Source organism: Pestalotiopsis fici (assembly GCF_000516985.1).
Source record: "Pestalotiopsis fici W106-1 unplaced genomic scaffold PFICI_Scf_2, whole genome shotgun sequence".
NCBI lineage: Eukaryota > Fungi > Ascomycota > Sordariomycetes > Amphisphaeriales > Sporocadaceae > Pestalotiopsis > Pestalotiopsis fici.
In genome coordinates, this window is record NW_006917092.1 from 4,197,049 (window position 1) to 4,223,301 (window position 26,253).

The 26,253-nt window shown below is 49.9% G+C and overlaps 8 protein-coding genes across 8 annotated transcripts; 3 read left to right on the plus strand and 5 right to left on the minus strand.

Annotated features, from left to right (window-relative positions):
* Positions 1-727: 727 nt before the first annotated feature.
* Positions 728-2,352, plus strand: PFICI_03448 (uncharacterized protein; the record flags this gene model as incomplete). The annotated part of the gene is made up of 7 exons (XM_007832029.1): positions 728-781; positions 842-886; positions 955-1,002; positions 1,134-1,603; positions 1,664-2,075; positions 2,143-2,216; positions 2,271-2,352. 7 exons carry the CDS (start codon positions 728-730, stop codon positions 2,350-2,352), a joined length of 1,185 nt encoding a protein of 394 aa, XP_007830220.1.
* A 188-nt stretch (positions 2,353-2,540) lies between these two features.
* On the minus strand, positions 2,541-5,706 carry PFICI_03449 (uncharacterized protein; the record flags this gene model as incomplete). The annotated part of the gene is made up of 5 exons (XM_007832030.1): positions 2,541-4,250; positions 4,307-4,461; positions 4,521-4,914; positions 4,981-5,191; positions 5,255-5,706. 5 exons carry the CDS (start codon positions 5,704-5,706, stop codon positions 2,541-2,543), a joined length of 2,922 nt encoding a protein of 973 aa, XP_007830221.1.
* A 2,230-nt stretch (positions 5,707-7,936) lies between these two features.
* On the minus strand, positions 7,937-9,907 carry PFICI_03450 (uncharacterized protein; the record flags this gene model as incomplete). The annotated part of the gene is made up of 6 exons (XM_007832031.1): positions 7,937-8,553; positions 8,617-8,930; positions 9,059-9,181; positions 9,242-9,419; positions 9,524-9,668; positions 9,737-9,907. 6 exons carry the CDS (start codon positions 9,905-9,907, stop codon positions 7,937-7,939), a joined length of 1,548 nt encoding a protein of 515 aa, XP_007830222.1.
* Positions 9,908-10,466: 559 nt separating this feature from the next.
* PFICI_03451 (uncharacterized protein) lies at positions 10,467-11,756 on the plus strand (the record flags this gene model as incomplete). The annotated part of the gene is made up of 1 exon (XM_007832032.1): positions 10,467-11,756. One exon carries the CDS (start codon positions 10,467-10,469, stop codon positions 11,754-11,756), a length of 1,290 nt encoding a protein of 429 aa, XP_007830223.1.
* Positions 11,757-12,462: 706 nt separating this feature from the next.
* On the minus strand, positions 12,463-14,388 carry PFICI_03452 (uncharacterized protein; the record flags this gene model as incomplete). Its single annotated transcript, XM_007832033.1, has 2 exons — positions 12,463-12,724; positions 12,803-14,388. The coding sequence occupies 2 exons, from the start codon at positions 14,386-14,388 to the stop codon at positions 12,463-12,465; spliced, it is 1,848 nt and encodes a 615-aa protein (XP_007830224.1).
* A 4,085-nt stretch (positions 14,389-18,473) lies between these two features.
* On the plus strand, positions 18,474-19,850 carry PFICI_03453 (uncharacterized protein; the record flags this gene model as incomplete). Its single annotated transcript, XM_007832034.1, has 1 exon — positions 18,474-19,850. One exon carries the CDS (start codon positions 18,474-18,476, stop codon positions 19,848-19,850), a length of 1,377 nt encoding a protein of 458 aa, XP_007830225.1.
* A 987-nt stretch (positions 19,851-20,837) lies between these two features.
* Positions 20,838-22,166, minus strand: PFICI_03454 (Vacuolar protein sorting-associated protein 74; the record flags this gene model as incomplete). Its single annotated transcript, XM_007832035.1, has 4 exons — positions 20,838-20,927; positions 20,991-21,442; positions 21,570-21,816; positions 21,918-22,166. 4 exons carry the CDS (start codon positions 22,164-22,166, stop codon positions 20,838-20,840), a joined length of 1,038 nt encoding a protein of 345 aa, XP_007830226.1.
* Positions 22,167-24,409: 2,243 nt separating this feature from the next.
* Positions 24,410-25,360, minus strand: PFICI_03455 (uncharacterized protein; the record flags this gene model as incomplete). Its single annotated transcript, XM_007832036.1, has 1 exon — positions 24,410-25,360. One exon carries the CDS (start codon positions 25,358-25,360, stop codon positions 24,410-24,412), a length of 951 nt encoding a protein of 316 aa, XP_007830227.1.
* Positions 25,361-26,253: the final 893 nt, after the last annotated feature.

The following is a 26,253-nucleotide window of genomic DNA, read 5'->3' on the forward strand; positions in this document are numbered from 1 at the left end:
ATGTGTTCCAAGATATTCGCACCAGGTCTGCGGTGAACTACTCCTATTCTTTGGGATTGTGAATGTGCAAATCTTACGGAATGCATTCTCTGCCCAAAGTACATTGGTATATATATATGACAGTTATCTCCACATTCCCAATAAAGCTACAGCGTCCATACGTCTGTCTTGCCGAAGCCCTGCATTCGTAGTATGCACACCACAAACAGACAGCAGGACAGCACACTCACTAGTCAGTACCTAGTAAGGTAGTATATTGTACTGACATGCCCACTATCCCCGTATTTCCGCCTCTGCATAGTTCAGTGAGAGTCTTTTTTCAACTTGCTGCCTGGACTGACTTGTGGGCATGCTCTAGCGTTTATTCACAAGTCATGTCTCGCGCTCGTAATACCGAGCCAGCTTCGGAAAGTGGCGGACGACTGCCCACAAGGCCCGAGCTAGCACCGCGGCCGACACGCGGCGCTCCGGATTCCGAGTATCGGTTCCCGGCCTTACAACGGGGGATTGTTTCCCCTTGGTTAGAGCTGGATACATACCACTTAGAAAAAGAACGCAAGCCCCCCCCATGGGACGTCTCTCGCTCTCTTATCAGATCAATCAGATTAACTGCGTTATTGGGTGACTTTTGTCTTGTTTCCTCTCTTTTGACATCCTTTCTGCATCATTTCTTCGGACACAATAAAAAAAAAAAAAAAAAAACGATTGTGTCTTCCCCCCATTCATTATGGCTGCAGCGCTAAAGAATGTGATCGTCGTTGGCGGCTCCTATGTCGGAATGGTATATTGACCATACATGCATTCAAGTCTGTAGACATCATGGCTAATTCGTTATACACAGGCAACGACAAAAGAACTGGCCTCCATCCTGCCTGCTACTCATCGTGTAAGAGCTGGCCTTGCCTTGATATCATATTGGCAGACCTATCAGACTACAGACTAATACAACATTAGATACTGCTCGTTGAGCCGCATAGCCATTTTCACCACCTCTTCGCTTTTGTGAGTACTTGCCTGATCAGTCATTGGAGGTTGTCTTGAGAGCATCAAGTCTGAATACCACAAAGACTAAGGACAAAAAGTGCTTGAAAATCCAATCAAGTTACAGGAACTGACACTCTGAAAAAAACAAGCCTAGATTTGCAGTCCTGCCATCGCATGAGCACAAGGCTTTTATCCCTTACACATCAACATTCTCTTCAGTACAAAGCCCAGTACAACATGCCGTCGTAACAGCAAGAGTAGAATCCCTACGTGCTGACAGTATCTTGCTTGATCGGGAATGGCAAGGCTCCAGAGAGATCCCCTTTGACTATCTGGTCGTGGCGTCGGGCACCAAGCTTCAGGCGCCCGGCTCCATGACGGAGGACGATAAACTGTCATCCGTCAGGTATTTCCAAGCCTATCAGAAACGCATCACAAACGCAAAGTCGGTCATCATTGTCGGTGGCGGAGCAGTTGGTGTGCAGATGGCAACCGATGCAAAGGAACTGTACCCAGAGAAGGACGTTACGCTGGTCCACTCTCGCCAGAAGCTGATGCCATTGTATCACGAACAGCTCGACAGAATCATCAAGGACAGGTGCGAGGAATTGGGCGTCAAGTGAGTATTTTTCCTACCTACTCTGTTTTGCGCTCACATAAAACTGACATTGCTCGTTAGCCTTGTACTTGGTTCGCGAGTCGTCATGCCAGCCGGTGGCATTGGCGCAGACCAAACTTCAATTGAGCTCCAGAATGGCACAAAGCTGTCCGCAGACGTGATTGTGCCTGCCGTTGGTCAGACGCCAAACACGCAATTCCTGTCGGGTCTTGCTCCGTCATCCCAAGATTCGCTCGTCAACCCGGCCAACGGTTTCATTCGCGTGAAGCCAACCTTGCAGCTGGCAGACCCAAAATATCCCAACATTTTTGCCGTTGGAGATGTCGCAGACAGCGGTGCGCACAAGGCGGCACGTCCGGGTGGAGCTCAGGCCGCGGTGCTCGCCAGGAACCTGGTTGCCATGATTGAGGGCAAGGAGCCGAGCGAGAACATTGTCGTGAGCCCGCCTGCCATTCACCTCAGCCTTGGTTTGGTAAGTAATCTCTCGAGCGTGCGCAGCTTCCACATGTGCTTGTGCTGGAACTGACAACATGATGCAGACCAAGAACTTGGTTTTCAGAAACCCCAACCCAGCTGAAGGTCAAACGGAACCAATGATTAAGCACAGAGATGAGTAAGTCGAAAGACTCCGATATTCAGTCTTCGAACCCGTACTAATATTCTACAGCGGCAAGAGGGACATGGGCATTGAGGGTGTTTGGGAAAGACGCGGTATCAACGTCACGGACCCCGCCCAATACCACTTGTAGATCTAGCATTCCTGTAATTTGACTCGGGGAGACTTGGTCACCATTGCGGCTGACCATGATCACTGCTGGGATATTAACATTGTAGACTTTCTATGATACCAAAATTTTAATTACACAAGCTCAAATGGTAGCGCTCATATACCTAGGTACCTACCGTATCCAAGTGTTTACTGGAAAGTTGTCTAAACCTAATTCACAAACGAACTCGCTGGTGGACCAAGATAGCTCGGCTTCACTCCACCCAAATCAACTGTCAAACTTTCGAGAAGGATATTCGAATGCCGGAAACGCAGGCGGATATTGTGTGAGCCATGTTTGAAATTCCCAATGCTTTGACGGTGAGTCCACGTACAGTCCTGCACAGCATGATACCAACCAGGAGGCAATTCGCCTTTCCTCTCCGGGTCTGTGACAAGTCGATATGTTTCAACGCCACCATCATCGATCTGAACATCAAATGTCATCTTGTCTGATGGATCAATATCAAGGGTCATGTTGAATCGAAGCTCAACGTGTGCTTCAGCGACGTCTTGGAAAGTGTAGACAGTGTAGACCAGAAATGGAGGATCAGTCCTCCCTGGCTCGACAGACACTGATCCCTGATCTGTTCTCCCCAAGAACGGCAGCGTGCGGTAGCCTGCAATGGAAGTAGCCTTTGACGCAGGTACGGAAACATGTCCGTCTGCCTCTACGTGCCCAGTGAATGGGCCCTCGACTTCCCTGTTGATTATGAGAAGATGTATTTGCTCAAAATCATCGCCGTAAGGGCCATAGTTCCCACCAATCGACCTGACATCGATCAAAATTTCTTCGTGGAAACAGGCCGGAACTTTGTCCCAGTCAATACTGATGTATACTTGCTCATCATCTTGACCTGGAACAAGACGACCGGCTTTCTTTGACAGCCGAACCCATTCGTGCGGGCAGCTGCACTCCCAGCTCAAGGCCATGGAGCCACGTGTGAAAATGGTAAACCAGCGACTCGAGGGTCCGTAGGGGGTCATGGCCCCCAAGGTTACTCCCGGCACCAGATCGCGACGACTAGGATGCGTCCTATCGCTCTCCTCGTTGCAGCGGCCGGGCCGGACGCCAGGATGATCTTGTATGGCAATGCCAAGTTGGCCTATCAAAGGGTTGCTATCCTGTCTGGCTTGCACGAAGCAAATGCCACTGATCATGTCACGGCTGGGGGCGTGCCAAGTGTCCTTGTATCCGTAGTGAGTCTGACGCATCATATTGTTCCATTTCCCATCTAGTAAGGAATGGAATTCTTCGGATAGCCGAAAGTCGGCGTCGAACAAGTCCAGAACCTTGCGTGCCGCTGTGTTGGCGGAATTCCGACGCTGCTCGGCCCAAAGCTGATTTCTCGCCAAGTTTATCCTAAGTGACGTGTAGATAGCACTCGCTTTGATTGGATGCAACACCAGGTCAAAAAAGGCGGCTTGATAGTCTTTGTGCACCTCGGTATCGTATAGCTTTTGCGAATCAGCTAGCAGCTTGTCCCATTTTCCCAAGACGGTATCTGCTTCTTCATAATGCAGGAGTGAGAATGTATCGGCCTCGATATGCTCGTGGCGGCGCAGAGCCATGAGCCTATCATAAGTCAGCCATGCCGAAGCAACATCTTTGTCAATTGTTCCGCCAAACATCTGTCGAGCAAGATTGAGGAGAAAGTCCGGTAGGGAAATTGCAGAAATCGAGTCAATGTCCCATGCTAGTTGCATTGCAAATGAGAGGGGGATCTCCATTGGTTTGATATCGCCAACATTGAAAACCCAGATCTGCTTGGCATTGCGGCGATGAGCCTCTTGTAGCTGCTGCCAGACCTTTCCGAGGGAATTGGAATTAATCCACTTGTAGCTTCTGGGGACTCCAACATATTCAAAATGATAGTAGATCTAAAGAAGTGGATTAGTCATGACGAATGGCAGCAGCTTGAGATATGCTCACTCACACCTGCTCCGCCTTTACGCTGAGTTTCGCTCCCCGAGGGCAGCCTTCGTATTGCGCCAAAATTGTCATCTGAAAACAACAAAGTCACATCATCGGGAACATTGAGTTTACCCGTGTCCCAGTACTCTTGGACTTCTTTATACAGAGCCAAGAGTTCTGCGCATGAAGATTGTCAATATTCTGCCTTGCCATAGTATCAAGACAAAAGAGCTTACGCGGAACTGCGTCTTCCCGGCCGTGCCTCTCTTTGATCAATCTTCTCTGCGTCTGGATCACGTCCTGAACGACCGAGGCCGGGTCGTCCGTCTTCATGGCCCTGTCATACTCACCTCGCATCCCCATGGTGAAGTAGGACTCGCAACCTTGCGCTCGCTCGATCCCGTCGCGAAAGAATTGCGTAATCTTGTCCTTGTTGTCAATCCAAGACCAGCTTCCGTCGGGATTGTTCTCAAACCACTCGTTGGTAGCGCGTTGCATGGGTTCATGATGCGACGTCGACATGACAATGCCATGGTCGTCTGCCAACTTTTGGTTTTGGGCATCATCAACGAAGAAAGAACTGCCTGGATTGGGGTACCCTGGCCACATTGCCGGCCAGAGAAAATTTGCCTTGGAGATGTCAGTGATGGTCGAAAGCTAGCATCCACCTTGCGGGAGACATGGTAAGTGACAGACCTTGAGACGGAGTAACAGTTCAAAAACTCTCTCGTAAAACCCCTTGCCGTATTGCCCAAATTTTTCCAATACCCATCCCGTCAATGCCGGTGCTTCATCATTGATGAAGATACCTCGAAACTTGACACTAGGTTCTTTGCTGATATGATGTATTGGTAATGCATAGATGTTGGCGTGATGTTTCGGAGGGACATCTGCCCACCAATACCACCTTGGATGAATAAGCGACATACGCCTCGGTATATTTGATGCAATTTGGTTCCAAGAAACTTACGGTGATACCCCTATTTGCTCCGAGAGTGAGTAGATGCCAAAGATGGCACCACGCTTATCACTGCCCGCAATGACTAGCGCTTTGCGGCATCCAAACAGGCACGCAGGATTCTCAATCACGCAGGTTTGGAAACATTCCCACTTTCCCTGAAGCTGGTCGACTTGGAGTTGACCCGATTCCACTAGTGATCTGATTATTTGTGAAGAGGAAAGGCTTCCGACTACGATTGCCGTCTCCCCATGAGACCAGGAAGAGTCAATCTGGTGTTCCAGAACTGTGCTCGCATCGCCACCAGTGACTCTGCCAAAGTCACTCGCAAGGTTTCTGGCAGCTATGCAAACTCCGACAAAGTCGTGCTTGTCGACAACAATCGGTGCTCCTTTGAGACTGAACTCTCCGCCTTGCTCCTGGCCTGGTGGTACATCGTAGGCGACGAGCTGCGTGTCGAACATACTTGCTTGAGTACTCAATGAATTTTTGGGCTTCGAATCTAGCCATGAAGCTGATTCGGTTTCGATTCCTATGCGGGGGATGGAAACTTGCGACATCAGGCCCATGCTTGTGGCATACTCAAGGTGTAGGCCGGGGACATATCGATATCCCCCTCATGGGCCCACTGCCAAGTCTCCCAATTCATCATCTCGGGACAAATCGAGCTATTCTCGGTTCAGAGCACGCCGATAGTCACATTAGCAATGTTTGTTATGTTAGTAGTATCACACTTTACGCTTCTTTCACAAAGGCAGTCTACTACAATCTCCTAGATATTCGCGAATTCTTTTCATAGTATATTCTCGAGCCTTCCGTTTAGGATACCATTTTTTCTGGATCGAAGGAACAGCGCTGATATCGCCATAGTTGCAAAGGTTGGAGGAAGTATCTTCTTTAATGAAATTAAACAGTTTACTACCCTCGCCCAGGCGCATAGATATGAGAAGCCCATATCAAATGAGGGATGATATATCTGGCAACTGGCGCCGGGTAGGGTTTACCGACGTTTACATTAATTGGGCCAATTTACCTGCCATTGTCCAAAATTCTTTCCCACCCGCTCCAGTACATCTTCATGTTTCCCGATGGCCGCCAGTCTGGTATGCTTGGCATCAAAGAAAAGAGCTACTGATCCAATCCTGCCACCCTCGGTTCTGTCTCCATTTGCTATACACAGTAGCAGTCTAGTCTTGTCTATCCACTCTTTGCTAGAACTTCAGGCTTCGGACTGACTGCCAAGCATAATTTATGCACGCAAATGCATCGACACGATCGTTTGAGGGGCTTGAGGCGAACCACCGCGGAAGCAATATTGGACGCGGGCTATGCATTCCTCTCTCATGCACGAGACCGCCGAGGGTTACCAACCTGTAGGTATGTGGGTAATTGCAGGTAGTAAGTATCTACGTTGAATGATACACGCTGAAGGGAAGGGAAGTCGATCGCTGCCAATCTCTTTGCTGGGATTTTCAGCAGATTTTGATCGTACGACTCTCGTACTCGTGCATGTTTATGGTTTTCCGGAAAAGCTCCAGCTCCAAATGCTCGCCCACAAGAAGAACACTGTTGGTTCGGAGCTCATTCACTGTGGGACCTTTTGTCATTCTCAAGCAAGCACAAGCAAGGACCGATGGTCGATCGCTCTCCAAGGCCAAGAATTTTCCCCAGCTTTTCGTTTCTTGTCATTCCACCGCCAAGTGCAGATTGGTGAAGCCAAGGACCTTTACCCCAGATTTGACCATGCCGTTGGGTCTGGGGTTGCCCCCGCTTGGCACCTAGAAAGCGCTATCTACTCTGCTTCTGGGGTGAGTTTGCTGAGTGCAAATACACTAACCAAGCCACCGTAAGCGCTGCATGTGTGCTGGGGAAAACCCGGTGCTATAGGTATACCGGAATAGTCGCGTGCTTTTCCGCTTTTCCGAGTCGACGAAACATACATCTCGAGACAAATAATAGCCGGAATCGTACATCCAATACGCTTATGTGGGGGTAATGGGCTGGGAGAGAAAAGCAACCCGAAAAGGTTGGGGGACCCAGGTACATAGTGAGGGGCGAGTTCTGTGCAAAGATCAACATGAGCATTGAGGAGCAACCATTGCTCTGAGTAAAATGAACCCACTTGGATGTCACTTTTGGCTGTATACTTTGATTTCCACTTGCAAAACGATAATGTGTCGTCTTGCAGTATCTGCGCATGTAGTGTTGCATTTTCTCACGATTAGGCAAGTACAGCGACATTACGGTGCCACTCATTAGTACACTTGCAGCTCAGGACTGACCTGGAGGGACAAGATGATCAGCAGAGATGCCGAGAGAAGCTCCGTCTTGTGAACACAGAGCCCCATGTCTTGTCACTGGCTCGCTGGTCAAGCTTTCATCAGCATGGACAATGCTTTACAGCCTGCTCCGAGCATATGAAATGTGCGGCGTCAAATCTGTTCTCAATAGTGATACTCCTGTAGTCATATTTCAAGCACATCATTTCGGCAATCATGGCCAAGAACTCGACGGAAATACTTGGGTGACTATGATACATGTTCATAATGCGTCATACAAATATTGGACATGACGAGAGCCGCCCCTCTCAACCTCGAGATATGAACCACACACTTAGCTACAAAGGGAAACACACAAGTCCAAGGAGGTGAAGTCCACATACCCTCTGGAAAAGCCCAATAAACTACCATCCGGTCATAGAACATATCTAAAGAGCGGCGACGAGTCTCCCATATCCATCAGTTCGGCTTCCGTGTACCGGACTCGTACCTCATCTTCCGTGATCTTTGCTTTCTGTACATTTCCTCTCTTATATGACCATTCCAGGAAGAAGGCCATGAGGAGACCTGTAGAAGCCAAAGCCAGTCCCAGTCCGAAACCCGTGTGGTATTTTGGCTTCTCGGAATCAATGTACATGAAACTGCCGACAATGCCACCAGTGTTCCCGACACAGTTGTTCATGGCAATGGCAATGACTCTGCGCGTCTCGGGCGCAATGTTGTTTGCATTCCACGCCGCCGCTGCTGGTTGGATCGGGTAGATGCCAATGCACACCACAATGGCAGCGAAATACGCGAGGCCGCGCTGAGTCGCCAGAGCACCGTTGAGGCCTAGGAAGATTGCATATCCGACAGCACAAATGACCATGGGCGTAGCCACAAAAGGCATACGCCAGTAGAACTTATCCGACATCTTTGCAAACGTGATGGCTGAGATTGCAGCGGCAACATACGGAGGCGCCGACATCAGCTGGGCATATGTGTTGGTAAAGCCCATCGCCTGACAAATGGTGGGTAGGGTGAATTTGGTTCCTATTGGGGGGTTGATACCATTAGAATATAAGCAAAGTTTTACCGGGCTTCAGGATGACTCACCATAAGAAAGTGCCGACTGGACAAAGAGGAAGTAAGCCTGTGTATAAATTCTCCAGTTCTTTGCGGCCATTTTGAGATCCTTGAAGCGGAACCGTTTCTCCGAATGGAACTTGCCTCCCTGCTTGATAAACATGGACAGCTCCAGGTAGCGGATTTCTTCCGGCTCTAGCCATCTTGTTGAGAGGGCCGGCGAGTCAATGAGAAGGAAGTAACATGAGATACCAATCAAGACGGTGACTAGGCCCTCGAGAATGAAGATCCATCTCCATCCTTCAAGTCCGCCAATGCCATTCATCTCAGCAATAGCAGCCGCTCTGAAGAACCTTCCGTTAGTGGTCGATCAAGGACCGGAAAAGTTATGATACAGAGGTACATTGCTTTCAGAAGAAAAGAAAACAGAAAGAACAGAACAAATGGGAACGGCACGATCAAATTTACTCACAGGAGTCCCGAGAATGCTCCGGAAAGAGCGCTGGCACAGTAGAAGTAAGATATCCTAGTAGCCAAGTCCTTCGGCATATACCAATACGAGCAGAGGTAGATGGCGCCAGGGAGGAATCCAGCCCTTTTTCAACGTGTCAATAATTGAAGCTCTACCGGCAACTGGAAGCATAGAAGTGCTCACTCAAAGATACCAAGGAGAATGCGAACAGCCATGAGACTTGAAAAGTTCCGAACCACCCCTGTGCATGTCATGATGGTGCCCCATGCCGTGGTGATGATGGCGATATAAGTCGATGGACGTTTGAACTTTTTTAGTAAGATATTGCTTGGTATCTCAAAAAGAACATAGGGAACAAAGACTCCGACCTCATATTAGTATTGAAATATTCAGTGACATAAGACGCGATGCAAATTGGCCAAGTCCTCCTAGTCAATGGTCCAAAGGATGATCTCATTTACTCACAGATTGCTAGTACTATGTTGTACTGCACCCCCGTCATGTTCAAGTCCTCTACCATCCCCTCAATCTTGGCATTTCCAATGTTGGCACGGTCAATGTGACAGATCAAGTATAGAAAGGCCAGCATGGGAATGAGTCGAAAGTCAATCTTGAATCACTTGGTAAGTTTCCGGCTGCGTGAGCGCCCAAACAGAATGGCATAGGAGAGACACACACCTTGCGAGTCAACTTCTTTCGCTTCTCCTCCTCGTAGTTGTTGTAAAAGTCTGCATCGGCCGAGTCCAAGCCCAGAACCCGAAAAGTCTCGATCTGAATAACAGCCGGCGCCTGCTCCACATGATCAGGCGAGACCTTGAGATCAGCGTCGTGTGAGGATTTGCGGGACATGGTTGCAAGAGGTAAATGGATTCCGAAGCAGCCAAGAAAGAACCGGAAAGATGAATGCGCAAGTCAATGACCTGGAATGGAGTCAGGAGCCTGCATATTATATCAAGTCGCCAGTCTCCCGTGAGTGGCCTCCTCAATCAGTCCAGGGTCCTTTTCCCCAGACGCTGCTCCCTGGTTCCCCCCCTACCTTGACCCTGTGGTGGTTCCCCGCACGCGAGCCTGTGCTGATTGCATTCACATTGATGATTATCATTGGAGATGGCCTTTTTCCGATGCCTGGCGACATATCCGATTGTGTGCTGCCTATGTTGTATCGATGGGCAGCTAGTCATTTTCCGACGAGTATCGATCCCAAAGTTGTCTGCGGGGAGCTGCAACCAAACATCATGTCATGTATAGTGGGCAATAAGTATACTATACAGAGACAGAAATGGAAGTAGTCGGCGACTGTAGAGTATGCTCAGGTATTAATCCACGCTACATTTGCTCCTAGTTATCAATTTACTCTGCAACTTTGAATCATTTGCTTGAGCAGCAACACCTACTCATCTAGATAATCATGGCCAAGTCTGGTATTATTCGAGACATCATTGTCACTCCAGTGGCGTTTCACGACATGCCACTGTTGAATAGCGTGGGCGTACATGAGCCATTCGCACTTCGCAGTATTTTACAATTGGTCACGGAAACAGATGTGTACGGCCTTGGGGAATCTTATGGGGATGATGCGCACCTAGATCGTCTCAAACGGGCGGCTGACGCCATCATAAGTTTGAAGACTTCGGCCTATGATCTCAACGGTATATATAAAGCCTGTGTTGGTTCTCTTCACAGCACCGACACCTCGGGCGGTGATGGCATGGCGGGTATGGTTACGACTGCCTCAACAACCGACAAGGTCTTTAGTCCCTTTGAGGTCGCTTGTCTCGACATTCAGGGAAAACTATCAGGAGTTCCAGTGAGTGACCTCCTCGGAGGCTGCGTGAGGGACTCTGTACCCTACTCGGCATATCTGTTTTACAAGTGGGCCGGTCATCCTGGTGAGCCAGACGACGAGTTTGGAGAGGCTCTGGATCCCGAGGGCTTAGTCAATCAAGCTAGGAAGATGTTAGATGAGTACGGGTTCACCGCAATCAAGCTCAAAGGAGGCGTATTCGAACCCGCTCAGGAAGTTGCTGCCATCAAGGCGCTACACGCAGCATTTCCTGGTCTTCCCCTCCGTCTAGACCCAAATGCTGCTTGGACAGTAGAGACCTCCAAATGGGTAGCGAAAGAGCTGGTTGGAATTGTCGAATATCTCGAGGATCCGACGGGTGAGATTGAGGGCATGGCTGCCGTTGCAAACAGTGATGAGACGACAATGCCTCTCGCCACCAATATGGCCGTGGTCGCATTCAACCATCTGCCGCCATCAGTTGAACAAAATGCAGTCCAGGTTGTTCTCTCTGATCACCATTTCTGGGGCGGCCTGCGCAAATCGCAACTGCTCGCCGGCATTTGTGGTACCTGGGGCATGCGCCTTAGCATGCACTCGAACAGTCATCTCGGTATCTCACTCGCTGCCATGACGCATCTGGCGGCTGCAACGACGAATCTTGATTACGCCTGCGACACGCATTGGCCATGGAAACGACGGGATGAAGATGTAGTCGTCGACGGCGCCCTGAACTGGGTGGCTGGTGGAGCAGTGCTGGTACCAAAGACGCCCGGCCTTGGTGTTGAACTTGACAAGAGCAAGCTTGCAAAACTTCACAAACAGTATCTTGACTGCGGCTTGAGGAAAAGAAACGACACAATCTACATGCAAAAGTTCCAGCCAGACTTTACAGCAGCAATTCCAAAATGGTGAGAGTTGAGTTGCTGCACCAGAGACACCCGCCCATTCTGGCATGTCAAGGGTCAAATAACCTTTAAATACCTCTGTTTAGGCCAGTTCTGTCTCTAGAATCCAGGTCATTTCGGGAATTCATATTCACCAGTAGCATGTCAACTTTGTTCATGAGCGGCCCAAAGAGCTTTTTCTTCTTTCTCATCATGATTAAATGCATAGAAGCTCTCACTCGATTCTAGGCAACAATAAAGCGCCATGCCATGCTATTCTACAGCGGACTTTGCACAATCCCCTTCCCCTTGCGCGATGCTTGCCGTGATTCCGATGGCTCCCAGCAAAAAAGCCTTGCTGTGATCATCTCTCTCAAGTCCAGAACTCCCAGTACTCAGATCATATCCCTCAACGCCTTTATCCGTGCAGAGCTAAACAGCAAACCCCATGCCGTACGCTGGTCTAGTAAAACAAATCTGTCAAATGCAAATAAACGTGGCCCAGGACACAATGGTTCTCTGGCCAATCCGGAGCTTCCCCCACACGTGTCGAGCGATAAAGAAAAGCTTCGTGCCCCAGCGCTCAACTCCAGTCTAGAGAATAAGACATGCTCGTGAGCATGCCGCGCAGACGATCGTCGGTGCTGCGCCTAGACTCGCCGTGTCCCCATGTTTGATACAATGCAAAGTGTGGGTAAGACTCGAGCTGGTCTCACAACTGTCATCGGAGAATCCTACAAGCCTGCAAACTGCGGACTAGCCGGATGAAGGACATTGTAGTTTCCGCCGCCATTAGTCGATTTCAGGAATGCTGCTTCACGCTCAGCCTTTTCACGGTCCATTTGAGCCTTGTCTGCCTTTGTCATGCGCGGTTTACGCACAACACCGCCGCGAGAGCCAGGGCCGCCGCCACGTCCACGACCTGTACCGGTTCCACGTCCAGCACCGCCGCGTCCACCGCGTGATCCACGGCCACGAGCAGGTCGTCCTTCGCCACTGTATCCAAAATTAGCTTCACTAGATTCTTGCAGGTAACCACGTGCCAGGCACATGTGTTCTAAACTGGAGACGTACCGTCCGGGTTCAGGCTTCTCGACCTCTGGTACTAGCGGGCCAGAGTAGACAAAGAAGCCATCACGACTAGCCGCAGCCTGCTCTTCCCAGAGCATCTCCGAGTCATCCACAAAGTCGTCTTCCTTGTCATACTCGTCCTCCTTGAAGTGTCGCTTCTTCTTCTTGATCTTGCCATCAGGCTTGTCGGCGCCGCTCATACCACCCATCTCGATATTGCTGTCATCGTTGTCGGATTCGTCAACGCTCATCTCGTCACCTTCGCGGCCGGCCTCCTGCTGGGCAAGTGCAGCAGATGCAGCTGCGATTCGTGCCTTTCGTGCCTTGGCCTCTGCCTGGCGAGGATGAAGAGCATCCCAGCCGTATTGGTCCTCTGCCATGCGCATGAAGTTTACGTATTTATTGTTCTCTCCCGTCAGGGGAATATGCAGCACAATGGATGGAGTGGTGACTGCAGAGCCAGACTTGCCAAAGTCCAGAATCGATCGCTCGTCGCCAGGCATCTCTAGACCGTTCTTCTGAGCACCAAACTTGGGCGATCCCGAGGCATGACTATGGTTCTTGGGCGGGGTTCGTTTAGAGGCAGCAGCGATACTGGTGATGGACGACGGGCGGATTTCGATCTGAGCCCTCGTAATGGTCGGCGCAGTCTCCTTTTTGGATTCGGCAATGGTGGATTTGGGCGCTGCTGGCGGGGGCGGAGGAAAGTCCTTCGGGGTCTTGAAGGGCTGAGGCGATGCGGGCACCGAGTTCGAGTCTTGCCGATGCTGCGATTGCTGGGCACTGCTATGGGCAAAAGTAGTATGTGTTGGGACTGGCGAAATGATATTGTGAACGGGAGGATCAACGAGACTCGCAATCGAGGGTGAAGCGCTCGCGCGGTTGATGGCGCTTGTTGGGGCGCGGGGAGAGGCCAATGGGTTGGAATAAGAATGGTGGGAGACCATGGTACCGCGGACGGGGTCATAACTCGGTCTGGTCAGATCGTAGTTGGTTCCGCCGGATCGAGGGGTTGTATTAGGCTGCGGCTGAGGCTCTGGGTCGGCATTCAGGATACTCGACATGTTGGAGACGCGGGGTTGGCCTGATGAGCCCTCTCTCTTCAGAGGCTGTGCCATGGGCTCGAGCCTGCCCAGGTTGGAGGACATATCAGTGAGCTTGGTCTGGCGCGGAGGGCCAGCACCAATGCTGGCGGATCGATCCTCGACGTGTAGATCGGATGAATCAGGGTCAGCTTTATCCAGCTTGCGTTTGCGAGATGTCGGGGGCGCATTAGGATCCCTGGGTTTTCTAGGCTTTCGAACCTTGGCAGCATCTCCGCCATCGGCATTATTGTTGTTGTTGTTGGCGTTGCGCTTGCCCAGCTTCGTACCGGGCTTGGGGCCTGGTTTCCTTCGGGGTACACCATCTTTGGTCAGAACGGGCTGGCCAGTGACGTCGAAGCGGTAGGCCGACTGGTCCAGCATGAGCTCGTTGGCCCTGGCATTGGCGCGTTGAACAGGCGAGGTGGTTTCTGATAGACCGGAAGGAGGGTCGGACAGATCGGGTGAGGAACTGTACCGCATCGAGAGATCTCGAGAGGCTGCCATGATGAGAAGGCGGAGCCGCGGCGCAGAGCAGTCTGATGTTGCGCTCGCTGGTCAAGGTTGCGGGAAGGTGGAGTGAAACCTTGCGCGATGATCAAGAGATGTCCAACAAGAGAGACAAAAAGTGCAACACGTCAAAGAAGGCGCGAATAAAAATTAGGCTTTCTTTAGTACTTGCGCATTTGTGTCAAGAGAGGGGGATTTGGTGGTGGAGAAGAATAGTGAATCGAAGTGAATGGATCCCACCGAATAAAGGGATTAGCAATTCGAAGGGAAAATGACACCGTAGGCAGCGACAGAGAAGGGAATTGAAAAAAAATGAAACAATAGTCCAAGGTGTTTGAACGATTGCTCAATTGTTCAATCGTCCGTTTTACTATTGTCAGCTGAGTTGGCGTTTTTGAGCAGGGATCAATGTGTTCACGATGGTTTATCGTGGATTATTGGCCCAATGGGGGGGGATGACGAGCTTCAATCGGCCGCTTGGGTTTGTACGTGCACCGCGGAACGAAAAGTGACGCGGGTACAACTGGGCTGGGCTGCTCCTCTTGCAGTGTGGGGTCCAGCCGCTGCAGCTGGGCTGGGCCTGTGGTGAGCGGAAATAGCCTCGAGTAACGTGACCTGGACGGCGGAGGATGTTTTTGGTGAAAGGGATTGAGCTCGGGGCAGTTGAGATTAGAGAAGAGCTTGGGCCCTTTTTTTTTTTCCTCCTGCCGCGTGTTGTGTCCTTGGGCGATCCAGTTAAATCAATCAGTCAGCCAGCCAGTCAGTGGGTGGTGGTTGTTCTTGCGACTGGGGTCTCGGTCGGCCGTGATTTCAGTGGGGCGTTGGAAGTCAGAATAACCTCACGTCGCGACAATTCAGATTGCTGCAAAACGGTGCCCCTAAAAGGCCAAAGAGGTGGGAAAAAAGGATGCAAGGCGTGTGATTTCCCGTTCCTAAGCTGGTGCACTGAATGCAGCAAATTCAGACGCAGAATATGATGAGAAAATATCAATAAAAAGTTGTCGGCGACAAGTTGATTTTGATGGAAATAATTCTTCAACGCCAAGGAGTGGTTTGGTGGTGGTGGGTGGGTGGTGTTGGTGTGGAAGAAGTGGTGAGAGGAGAGAAGTTTTGCGAGTTTGGGTTGAGAAATTGGGGATGGCTACGTTTTGGAACCTGGGAATAATCGCCAGAAAGTCAAAAGGGAAGGGAAAAAAAGTTGCAAGGCGGAAAGGGAAAACCGGGGCCCTAACCACCGTCTAGCAATTGTCAAGACAGTTGCGTGGGAATTGTTATTAAAAAGGAATTAGAGATGGGACTAAATAGACGGGGGGGGCCATCAACCACCAAGCCATTCAATGGTACAATCCAACAAGTCAAGGCGGGCGGCGCGATGGAAGAGAGGGAGGGAGAGAGAGGGAGGGAGAGGGAGAGAGGCAGACAAGAAGAGAAGGGGGGGGGGAGGGGGGAAACGAGAACGACGACCAGCATGGGCAAAAGGGTCGTGGTGGCATCAACAGAAGAGACAAGAACGGCGAGCAACAGAGAGTGACAGACACAGAGAGAGAGAGAGAGAGCGCACGATCAACCATCGACCAAGGCAGACAAGACAGATGAACAAACATTAACGGGGGTGTCAAGGGACCGACGACTACGACTACTACTATGACTACGGGGGGAAGCATGACAAGAACTGACAAGTTGAATAATTCCATGGGGGACGACGACAAATGATGAGACCAGGTGCCAGTTCATCGCATACACCTACGGCTCCGCGGGTAATGTAAGCTTTGGGAAATGCCACGAGCCAGAACCCAAGAAGGAAACGGGCGAGAAAGAAAGAAGAAGAAAAAGCGGACTAGGATGAGCAACATGGGAAACCACCGACGAGAGAAAGCACTCCAACCTCAGTACAGGCATTGACCACGAGGGAAAGCCAAGCTCTCGTCCGGGTGGGCTCAGCCTGAGGAGATGGACTCAAATATGGGAGGGACAAGATACCTCCTCCTCAAAGCCTCGCCTCACAAAGAACAAAGCGCCCAGTGGAAGCATGTGGTTCCAGGGGGGGTTATGTCCGGGGGATAATGTACCGCAAGGTAGGTAGGTATTGGTAGGTAGGTAATGATGAAGATTGAAGCATCCATCATCCGCAAGTACCCATGTGTAGGTAGGTAGTAGGTACATGAAAGAGATTGATCAGTGGAAAGATACTACATTATATCTTGGCTTGCATTATACTACATAACCAGGAATAATAGCCAATGAATAAGCAGCTTGTCACTGTTATAATACAGTGCTGATAGTCTCAATCAAAAGAAACGCGCACAGTTTGCTGTGACACTGCAGGCTCCAAACGCGAATTGTAGCGGCGTCGTGACTCGGAAGGTATCCAGACGGAGACACACGGTAATAGTAATAGTGATGGTGGTGGTGGTAACGGCATTTGCTCCCCCATGAATTGTCCGCAATGAGCTGCTGCTCGCTTGCGCCTTGAGCCTTGCCCAGTATCCTGGTCGCACACTATAGTAGCGCAGTTCATCAAAGACGGGAGCCACTCACGTTTCCCCACGCTTTAGATCCTGCATATGGAGGCATGAGCCGCGAACCGCACACGGTAGGAGGGTACCTGTGTACATCTGCTCTGCCAGGGCCGCGTCAAAAAACGCCCTGCGCGGGTTAGCCGCTTTTTTTTTGTCCCTCTTCTTGGAAAGCAGGGGTTCACCTCTGGTGGATCATGACACAACAGATCAGGACAAGGGGCACGGCTAGCACCCCCGGACCGAGTCTCGCATCGCATTGTGTGTGCAATGAATGAACGAGAGTGAATTTGCAGCAGATTCTAGCATACGCAAAAATTTAGACATGGACACTGCATGGCTTTGGAGGGGCACCTTCAATGTAGTAATGTGTATGGGCTACATTAGTCATGAATGCATTAGAAGTGTACTGCTACATAATCTGTAGAGATGCACTATGGTAAATGGAGGATCAGGGGGTGAGACTACCTCATGACTTTTGGTCTCGTAGCACGAAAATGTGTCTTCCTTTCTCCGGGTGGCCCGATGCGTCGGGATGTGGGTCGACATCATGACATAAGCAAGCCCAGATGCCAATTCATTCGCAGTCTAGTGTAAACGTAGCTCGTATTATATCAGAGTGATATGGCCATTGGCAAAATCCAAATAACTCTCGCAATACTGATATATGCACCGTTGCATCCGCAGCAGCTGCAAAATTGGCTGCAAGGTCCGTCTCTCCTTCAGGCGCAGAAATGATTCAGTGCGTCTCAATGCACGGGCATTCTCAATGAGCGCTATTTGAGATACCTGCATGCCTATTTGCATAAACCAAGTCATTCAGCTGCAAAGTCCACACTTGTGGTTAACCTTAACATACTGTTGAAATTTTGCAAGCCTCGGAGCTTTGTAATTCCTCTACTCGTTCATTCCTTCTCCTCCCTCTTTCTTTTTTTCTTCTCCCCAAACTACAGTATACGCCATATTGTTTGAATTCATTACTCTACTCACATACGATCTTTGACCAAACGTCCGCAGCAAATGATTGGATCGCTAGACGCTGGTTTGGTTTCATGTGGATCGACGCTAATGCAGACAATCTGACACGGCCAGGCAATCTGGCTGTCGGCTTCGGCAACTCTATTTCAATACTGGCCAAGGTTGAGTCGAAGATTGATTGGGTGCATCCTGGACATGACGATCATTAGGTGTCGTCCATGTTTCTCGCCCGAAAAGGTGCAATACAAAGAATGAAATTCAAAGTGTGATTGTCTTGCTGCAACCGAACAACTTATAGTTCTCAATGCACATGAATGCAAGTCATCGTACATCTGAAATGCTGGACTGACCTAATCTCTAAGAACCTTTTTCCTGACTAGACTAGAAAAGTTTTAGTTTCCGTCGGCGCGACCGTTACGCGTTGGTCTGTGCGCCCATGCTGTTCCCTGGTTGCATCATCCAAAGTAGGGAAAAAAAAACACCTAACAGTAATCTATCGCTGCCTTCCATGTAACAGTATCGCAATTACCACTCCAAACAAGCAATACAGATTCACCTGTAGATGCAGACATTTCAGAAATTGCCAACATGGACTCACCTCTAATTTTCGACATCCAAGAGAAGGAGACAACCTCTCCGCACGCTCCGACCTTTCCGCAGATCAAATCCTCCACTGGCTTCCCAGAGCACAAGAAACGAACGAGGATATCCGCTTTCAAACAGAAGCGCCAGGCCGCCGAAAGCAATCAGCAGCCACTAACCAAAGCGTCAGCTTTTGTTGCCTCGTCACCATCAGATCGAAATGAATTTCAGCATAGTGCATCGGCGACCGCGGAGTTGCAGCCAAAGCCCAACTTGACAGAGAAGCAGAGCATCGATCAAGAAAATAAGGACAAGCTCGCAAATATGTCAACAGCAGAAATCGACGAGGCAAGATCGGAGTTGTTTAGTGGCCTAGATCCAAAAGTCCTGGAAATGCTACTGAAACGGGCCAACCTTGACGAAAAGAACGGCCCTTCTCCATTCGAAGACGAAGAATCCAAATCTATGCCTCCAGCAAACACCGAGATCGAAGAGAGCGAGTCTTCTTCTGCACCAACGAAAACGATCAACTCAGAGCCATCGCGTGCTCCAAGAAAAGTACATTTTGAAGAGGTCCCAGACCAAGACGACCCAGTGCAGACTTCGGAACCAGGAGAGACAAATACACAACCCAAGATCATACCAGATGCAGGTGACGAAGAACCACCGTCAATACCACACAACCACAAACACGGCGATGATTTTGCTTCATCCAAGCCACATTGGCCGCATCCTCCTTCGGCGCCCGAGCTCGATCCCGCCGACCCCAACTTTTTGTCGTCTCTGCACGAGAAATATTTTCCACAATTACCCGCTGATCCTACGAGACTCGCCTGGATGGCACCGATACCGACCGCTAATTCGCCTGCCGACTTTGACTCTCCTTACCACCCGACACACAGCAGCATCCCCGTTTCGGAACTGCGCTTCGATTTCCGCGGTGCCCTGCTGCCACCGCGGATCGCGCGAGCGGTTCCTGTAACCAGAGGCCTCCATCATCACGGTGAGGCCCCCGAGGCGGCTGGTTATACCATCAAGGAGCTGGCAAGACTAGCCCGCAGCGCCGTTCCAGGGCAAAGGTGCATTTCATACCAGACACTAGGTCGAATTCTATACAGGCTTGGTCATGGCAACTTTGGTAGTCGGGGTGACAGTATTCCCGACGGAATCTGGAATGCCATGGTCGAGGGCAAGGTGATGGAAAGTCTGTACGAGGAGGCCGGCGTGGACCCCGATGCTCCGGGCCAGGCCGGCGGTGATGATGACGAGACAGGTGGCAGTGGCAGAGGCAGGGGTCATCGTAGTGCACATGCTTTTGCTGTTGAAGCTATATGGCTTTTCGAAAAAGGAGGCTGGGCGGAAAGTCTCCGGAAGGGCAAATAATTGCATAAACATTGCGGACTCTCCCCAGCATTTGTTCTCCTGCCGGGCATGGCGCTACATCACGGACCGGATGCATGGGGCTTGGTGCAACTTCTAGGAGCTGATGCGCCTGAGCTGTCGGGAAATCGGACTTGCCCATGCAGAGTCAAGGCATGATGCTCATGCAGAGTCAATCGAGCCCAAACCTGCCGCTGGCATTGCTCGAGCTGACAGCTGTGAAATAACTGTACTCTAGACTTGGTAGGTGCGGGCACACTGAACGATTACTTGGACGGTGTGATTTCGATTCCTACATTATAATAAGCCCTCAAGACTTGCTTTGGAAATAGTAAATTGTGACACTCCTCCAGAAAGCTACATTCAAACTTCCTTCGGATCCTGTCCAGTCCATTACTGAATCGCCCGCCCTTCAAAAACATGGCCTCAGATGGGCATTGAGCACAGCGCTCTTGTCATTGCCAATATAAATCGGTGTTGAGTCGGAGGAAAAAAATGAATTGAATCAAAAATTCCGCAAATTTAGACTATTAAAACAAGGCCGGGGGAGAAATGACATTTCGTAAGACCAGCTGGCCGGCCTCCATTCACCAGACGTGGTATTTCGCGAGCCATTCAGAGTACCGTCTCTGAGGTGCCCTCCTTTTTCTTCATCTTCCAATATCAAGCTCATATGCCTGAGATGCATGCAGTACTTGGATCCAGAGATACTGGGTCGATCGGACCTAGCTCTGTGCTTCCTCGCCCTTTCGTTCTTCTGCCTCGTCGGATTTTCGTGATGGTTATTCGCCCTGCGGATTCTCTGGCACATGCAGAGGTCCACCCATCTATCTATTTTCGTGAAGTTCCAGTCGCATTCCAGGTTCGGGAGAGCGCCACGTAAATGAAAAAACAAAAACAAAAACAAAACATCATCGACAAGGCATTATTTTTGCAATCAGAGCCCGACTATTGCCTTTTGGCCAGAAAGGGACGGTGTCAGTAGGGTTACTATAGCAAAGAGTCCAGGCGGGTGAAGACGCTCAAGCAAGCAGCAACAACCTCGACCTGCAGTTCCTTGTCCTTGCCCTTGGTAACCTCCTACAATGGTAGTTAGCACACGCGGCATTCTGCTTCATAGCATCGTTCTTCGAACAACCATACCTCTCCAATGAGCTGCGGGATGTTGGCTCCGATCCCTTGGCCCCCAATCTTCTTTCCAAAAGGCCACTGGCTATATTCGGCAAGCAGCTCGTCGGTCTGTGTGAAGGCACGCTCTCGTGCCTCATGGCCCAGCGTGGACAATGCGTTCTCTAGGACATTGGCGGCATAGGCGGCACACACCATGGCAATTGTACGAAGATAGCGGAATTCGAGGTTCTCGGGGAGAAATTGGGAGTCAGGTAGGACGACAGTTCGCTGGGTGAGCACATTTCTAACGCGTCGGCGGATCTCTTCCTTGGCGCCACCATCGACCACGGGATGTGTGGCCATGTCAAAGAGGAGGAAGTTGCGCTTCTCGGTCCGGAGGATGCCCTTGTCGACGAGTCCTTTGCAAAGGCGCTCACGGACTTGCTTTAGTTGATAGCCGATCTTCATCAAATTCCAGGTTTCGCCTACGTGTCAAGAGCTGGTTAGTTATTGTTGCGTCGTACTTGTACAGACACCATTCGTGGGTGGGTTGGCCGCTGGGCTGAAGGTCAGGATGGATAGGGGTGTGGGTTCAAAGGGGGAAAGCAATACCGCTCATCAGGTCAATCCACGAGCTGACGCTCATCTTTTCGCTCGCCTTCATCAACTTCAAGGCCTCGTCTAGCAGCACCTCGCCGGTCAATGTGTCGTCAATCACCTCGATCACTCGGTCTGCTAATGGGAAACGCCGTCTGGCGGGATCTTTCTGCATGCTGATGCGACCGCGGAAAGCGAGCTCGATGACAATGCAGCCACGGAGCGCATAGCTGATGTTGTCGTTCCAAAAGGAGAGATAACCCTACAAGACAAGTGTTAGTTTGCCGGTCGGGAGCGGATAAGGCTTCTTTCTGGATGGGTGGGATAGGGGAAGACGGGACTGGTAGAGAGGGTGTCACGCACCTGCTTGTCTTTGAGGCCCAGCAATATCACCTCCTCCATCAGGGTGAGTTTGGGCTGCTTGCTCCGCTCGGCGCTCTCGCTGATGTCGCGGGGATCGAAGGCGATCTTGTGCCCGTTCTCGCTGGCCTCGTAGCTGGTCTCGGGGCCATTGTCGCGAACGTTGGTGGACGAGGCCGTCCTTGACGGGGCGTTGGCTGCGTCCTCTCCGCCACCGCCAGCACCGCGGCGTCTCGTCAAGCCCGACGACATGCTCGCTCGATCAAGGAGTCAGTCAATGTCGGAGTCGATACAATCGATCAGTCAATGGAGCAAATAAACAGTGCAAAGCTCAAGAGGCGGGCCCGAGGGGTGAGGTGCGATCAATGCCCGTTGGTCCTGGGGTGGGCAGATAAGTCTTTTCGGGGGTGTGTGGTATTCCAGTAGTAGTGACTGACGCCTGTCTGGCTCTCTGGTCGTTCGGACTAATGTAAGGGTAGGTAGCCACGTAGCGCGCGGCGGGTTGTCTTTTGATCTGGTTGGTGGTGTCTGGGCTTTGTGCTAAGGTGCACTGGGTGCTAGGTACAATGTTCCTACTAGGCTCCAGGTAAGTCAGTTAGGTTATTTGCTTAGCAAGGTCCAATTTGGCTGTCTTTGAGGTCCAAGGTCGGCGAGTCGGCGGGCGGATTGATGAGCTGGGGTTCACTAATAAGGTGGGATAAGAATCGGGGGCCAAACCGGGGAGGGACAATGCAATGATTTCAACCAGCAGGTGAGTGACTGACTGGCACAAATAAACAAGGAAAGATCCCGTCACTTAGATCCCAGAGATTTGATAATACATATCCTTCTTTCAGCCTTTCGTACTTTTTTTTTTTTTTTTTTACTTGTGCGTATGCTTACATATATATAACTCCCCTCCCCAACCCTCGAAACCCTTGCAGTAACAAGTCTACTAATTTTGGAATATCGAAGGTCAGAGTTGGTTGTGTTCAGCAGGTACATACCTTAATGAAAATCGCTTGAAATGCTTAATTCCGGTTTGTCATTCTTCATTCATGAACCGATCATTGTTTCTGGTATATTTTTTTTCATGTCACTAATGCAATAGACACATTTCTGTAGGTATCTAGTATGTTCACAAGAACAGTATTGCATGCTTGCCTATCTTGCAGGATGAGCTCATGATCCAAGCAATTACAACTCATCAAGGTACCCTGATGTATACTGCAGCTGCCATTATACCCAGATCAAATAGCCCGATGTCTCCTGTTGCTGCAAAGCTCAATACACACAACGGACAGCGTGACTCGATTCCGGTGTCGAGTTGGTCTTGTGTTACTAGCCTACTTGTTCTCAAGGTTATCATCCGGTGAGCTGCGCTGGCCCTTTGTAATTAATGTTTTATAAAGGGGACATGCATTTGTTTTTCAAGCCACAATGGTGCAGTCGTCAAGCCTCTCACAATTACACTTGTAACCTTAAAAAGAACAGGAACGGTCTTCTGTTTTCTAGCATATATTAAGCGAGATAAAACCAGCAGAAGCGGAATCGTTTTTACTGTTAATTAATTAATACCAGATACGATATTATTCCTTATACGGGGGCTGATTGCCAATTTAAATACAGTTGACGACATGCATATTTGAAAAGGGAGATGACATGACATCAAGGACAGACAAGAGTTCCCTTCAAGCAAAATGCGAAGAGCGTGCTTATGCATATTTGCAGATTAATAGCAAGACTATATAAATACAAAATATGGCAACCGGATCCTGAATATCTCACTAATTATTACTACTGTTCAAATAAGTCTAACAGGAAGAGAAATGTCAGAGTAAAAAAGGATAAAAGGGTGCAGGCATGAGCCTATACGGAAATTACATATAGCGAAACAAGGAACAGGCAAAAATGAGCTAGAATCAAAAAGAGAAATGTCGCTTCTGTGGATCGAACACAGTGCCTCCAGATATCAGAGTCCTGAAGTTTGAGCTTCAGTCTGGCGCTCTCCCAAGTGAGCTAAAGCGACTGCTTTTAGAGGGAGAATGTGTCACTGCCTGCCGTTGATCGGCTGACCACGTGATTGGTTATTGTTGGAAATTGTGGTGTTTATCAAAAGATAAGTCGCTAGACGCACAGAGATCTGCCTTTTTTTTTCTTTAGTGTCTCCACCACGGCCCCAATCTTCTATAGAACTTGAATACATTGTGGCACCCTCAGGGTCGGTAGTTGATGGCAACCCAATGGAAGTCTACTTCTTTGATGCATCCAGTAGTTTTTTTTCTTTCTTAATCTGTGAAACTTTTGAATCAGTCTTACATCCAATACACTGGTTCTTTCATGTTGTCGAAGCCAACAACAACAACTTTTGATTATAGTATTCCAGAGAGGCACGTTGACACTGTTCTATCATGTTGTTGTAGCTGGAAGACCATTATACGATTTGATCATTCTATCTGTGGTTATAGCTTCATCTTGGTAGATTGCTCATCTCGTTCAGCACCACATATCCTGTGTCATGACACTGGCCGGTCAATCCGATAAATCATCTTCGCCGTGTTAAAATAAGCTTCATATTCGATAGCGTCAGCAGCTCCGGTACTTTCGTGATGGTAATGCCCTCCAGCATTCGTCCCATCGGCCGAGAAGCAGTGAGTATGCTCGATGCGTAGAGCCTTTGCATTGTTCGGGTCTGCCGAGTGAAAGACAGACAAGCATACCATGGGCGAGTCAAAATCGTGGTAAGTTAGCCAGTCATCAACCTGCTGTCGATCCTTGAATGGCAATTGCTCCTCTGATGGGAATTCGGGCATGATATGATACAAGGCCTTTCCAGACTTGACGACGAATACACCTCCCAGACTAATGGTCTCTTCCACGCCGAATGCCGCAGCAAGACCTTGACGAATGCACTCGGTGAAACTCGTCTCGGATCCCTTGCGCCCTTTTGCCGTGATCTTCAAAATCGGCCCCGGTTGGCCCAGTGAGCCGTAGAGGTTGACCATTAAGCCGCAATCCGGAGATGGGCTTTTTTCAAGGGAGACGGCGTTGGTCTCTGGAACAATCCTCGCAAGGCGTGACTGGTTGGTGATATTCTCAATTTTGTCCTTCCAACTCAAGTTTGGTGCCAGCTCGCAGTTCTGGCCGACCACATGAAACGGACCAGCTCCTGCGCCGATGAGACCTCCGCTGTGCGCACTCATCTCCATGGCCCGGGCGAGATCAGTCATGGACCAGGTAGAGTCGAGGCGGGGCTGCGGGAAGAGGTTTGGCTGTCCGCCGACGTCTGAAATCTTCTCATCACCGCACAATCCTTCAGTGCACAGGTGGAATGGAGGCTGTCGAAGGTCCGGACAGTCGACAACACTGACGGTTGCATCCTCATAGTTCTCGCGCAGCGGACCTCCAAGCTGCTCAGCCAGGTCATGAAGACTTGGCGGGGATAATGGGAACTTCTCGACGCGCATACTGAATGGAGATTTAGTCTGATAAGCCTTGTTGTTTGTGCGATTAGATACAATTTTGACCGGTCACCAAAGCTACAATGTTGTTTAGAGAATCATGCGTAAAGAAGTTGTTGCTAGGTGTATATTATTTCTGCTTCGTGTATGCTCATCGGTACTCTCTCCAATCAGTCTCCGCACGAGTCAACCCCCGCCAAATCATTGGTACAGGGAGATGCATATAGGTGTCACTAGGCTGGTATCATTCAACTCAGTTCCCGGTTGGATACACTGGTTCAAAATACTAGATCTGAAAGTCGAACACGTGGTTGGACAAGCTCTGGGAGCTCTTCTTCGTAACAGAACTTCTGTAGGGACGGACTGCACTCCCAGGTAAAGAATGTTCCGGTCAATGCCGTCATCAGCAAAGCGCTTTTGGCAGAAATTCTTGAAGGGCGCGATGCCACTGCTTCTGGCGAACAAGGCAGAAGATGCAGACTAAGATCCGCAAAAACCCACCGATGCAAAATAATGAATGGCCATCTCAAATAGAAATAAGGTCTAACAGAACAAAACTTTCTTGGCAGGGGTTCTTTTCATGTTTAATTGGAAAAACAAATCATGTTTGCCATGGATGAGTGAAAGGCACGCTGCTGGGAGGCACTGGTCCTCGGGCCATTCGCTTACGGAAAGCTCGGGTAGTAGGTTATGTTATTATAGAACTACAGCTTTGACCTTTCGAAGTGGAGTTTACAGGCAATTAGGGATATAGTAGCTTTTGATTTGGGGGCCGGCTGTATTGTGCAATCCCCTGCTTTCTCATGATGTCAGTCACGACTGAGGAGCCAGCACGGATCTTGTCAACCTTCAAGACGGCACAGGCTCGCATTGATAAATGATCTTGTGTGTTTAATCAA